Below are 2510 nucleotides of genomic sequence, written 5' to 3' on the forward strand. Positions count from 1 at the left end.
TATATATATATATACATATATATATATAAGATATATAAAAATGCGCAGGGCAACACTTTATATCTATGGATATCCATAAGAAGCAGAAGGGCCCAGCTGCCTGCCTGTGTGAATATTGAAAATACGGAGCCTCAGCTGATTGTCCCTCTCACTAAAGGACCTGGTCACTGGCAGGGACAAGCACAGGGACAAGGGACACGCCTCCACCATCACAAGGACTCCACTCTGGAGTGACAGCAGAGCTGGGAGGATTCCAGAACATTCCCAGCACTGGATTCTCCCTCTTCCCCCTGCCAGGCAGGAGGGAGCTCCTGGTCTGGCCCTTGCTGGCAGCTCGTGTGTGAGCTGAGGGCACAGGAGGCCGTTCCTGCTCTCCGTGTCTGCAGTGGGGACCAGGAGAAGCAGCAAAAGGGGGTGCCTGGTCCCACCCTTGGGAATTTTTTGCTCTTGCCAGGCCCTGCCAATCTCAAAACCGCCTTATAATTCACAGTTGCCTCTTTGCTGAACGCACACGTGCACAAAGTGTATTAAACAGTTATCCCAAAGGTCTCATTCCCAAGTGTTTGCACCGTTGTGCACAGGGATTGGGGAGGTGCCCCCCAGCCCTGGAGGCATCCACGGAGCTGGGACTGCAGGAGGATCAAACCTCAGAGCTGTGTGAGCTCCATGAGCTGTGTGAGCACCTGGAGCTGCTGTTTCAGCCAGGATCAGCTCCTGGATTGCGCCTGGGGCTGCTCCTGGCGGTGCCTGTGCTATCCCAGCCCCACTTCTCCTTTTCCTCTGCTTGAAGAGCATCTCCCCAGTGCTGCCTCACCCCACGGGGTCTGCAAGTGCTGGGAGGGAGTTTAGGGACAGATGTGGCACCTGCTGGCACCGGGTTTTGGGATTTCCCTTGGTTTGTCAGGACTTTGTCTTTTCGCTGATCTTTGGGAAGACTCGGCTCGCTTGGAACCTCGCTGCAGCTTCTGTTTGTGACAGACTTCACTCCCAGCATTGCCTTCCTCGTGCTGGGAGCTCATCCCCACCCTGGATGTATCCAGTGGATCCCTCTGGGATTCTCTTCCGGCACCACAGCTGCTCTCACATCTCCCCTCCATGAAGGACCTGCCTCCACGTCTCCTTTTCCTCCAGGGAATCCAGATCTGAGGAGGGCAGCATGGACAGAGCCCTGCTGGACATCCTCTGGGACAGTCCCTGCAGCTGTCCTGGCTTTGTCTTCCAGCCCCTGCTGGTTCCTCTGGGATGATCCATGAATGTAACCCAGCCAGGCTGAGCAGGGCTGCTGCTGACATCGGGACTGCAGAAAAAGCAAAACTCCTTAGAAATTCACCAAACCCCCCTTTTTTTCTGTCTTTTCCCTGGTAAGGTACAGAAACCTCCTCGTGTGTATCCTGTATCCAATAGAAACACTCCCAACCTCGCTGCTGCCTCTGGTGTCTCTCTGTTCTTCACCACGGGGTGGAGATTTCGGGCTGTGGGGTGGCTCTGTGGGACACAACTTCCCTGTGTCCTGTCACACTTGAGACAGCCACGATACCCAGAGTGTCGCCACACAATTTCAGAAAGCTTTAACCCTTACAGAGTAACACCAAACCTCTTCAGAAGGCTGCAAACACCTGCCCTGGTGGTTCTTTACCCAAGTTTCTGTACCACTCACGTTCATGCCTGGTGCCTGTGTGCCCTCTGCTCCCTTTGCTCAGCACAGCTGGGCACTCCCTGGCTCACCTGCTGTTCACAGCTGGGCTCACTGGGGAGCAGCCCCACTGCTAACCCCACAAACTGTGTACCCCACTCCCAATCCCCACAAATTCTATACCTACACACAGCCCCACTCCCCACAAACTGTGAACCTAACACAGCCCCACTCCCAATTCCCACACAAACTGTGTCCCTACACACAGCCCCACTGCTTAGCCCCACAAACTCTGTACATACACAGCCCCACTCCCCACAAACTGTGTACCCCACTCCCAATCCCCACAAACTGTACCTACACACAGCCCCAAACCCCACAAACTATGTACCCCAAACCCCACAAGCTCTGTTCCTACACACAGCCCCCTTCCCAAACCCCACAAACTCCTCCTGCCGTGTCCCAGAGCTCTGCTCCTCCTTTCCCCTGGCAATGAGCTGGGGGAGCCTGGGAGGGATTGCAGTTTTCCTGCGATGGGAATGGGATGTCCCTGCTCTGGTGTCCCAGTGTCGCCTGGCACGTCCCTCCCCGGGACGCTGCAGCCACCAAGAGCCACCCGCCCTGAGGGTCCCGGCCCTGGGGGCACCAACCGGGCTGGTCCCTTGTGCCCCCATCCGCTCCAGAATGTCCAAGATGGGTTAAAAATCCTGCCGGGATTTACAGGAGCAGCCGCGCTCGGGCTGGAGAGGGGGGGGACGGACGGGATTTGTTAATCCCGGCTCTGCGCCAGGGCTGGAGGCCCTTCCCGGTTCCTTCCAGCAGGGACGGATCCCGCGGCGCTGCGGGGACACCGGAGGGGACTCGGGGTAAAGCCGCG

General features: G+C 56.7%; 1 protein-coding gene across 1 annotated transcript in view; it reads left to right on the forward strand.

Annotated features, from left to right (window-relative positions):
* The first annotated feature begins 65 nt into the window (after positions 1-65).
* CCDC28B (coiled-coil domain containing 28B) overlaps positions 66-2510 on the forward strand; it is a 4508-nt gene continuing 2063 nt past the window's right edge. Inside the window, exon 1 of the mRNA XM_031062043.1 lies at positions 66-106. Coding sequence (XP_030917903.1) covers positions 66-106 — 41 coding nt within the window. The remainder of the gene's footprint in view (positions 107-2510) is intronic.

Source organism: Geospiza fortis, unplaced genomic scaffold (genome assembly GCF_000277835.1).
Source record: "Geospiza fortis unplaced genomic scaffold, GeoFor_1.0 scaffold432, whole genome shotgun sequence".
Lineage (NCBI taxonomy): Eukaryota > Metazoa > Chordata > Aves > Passeriformes > Thraupidae > Geospiza > Geospiza fortis.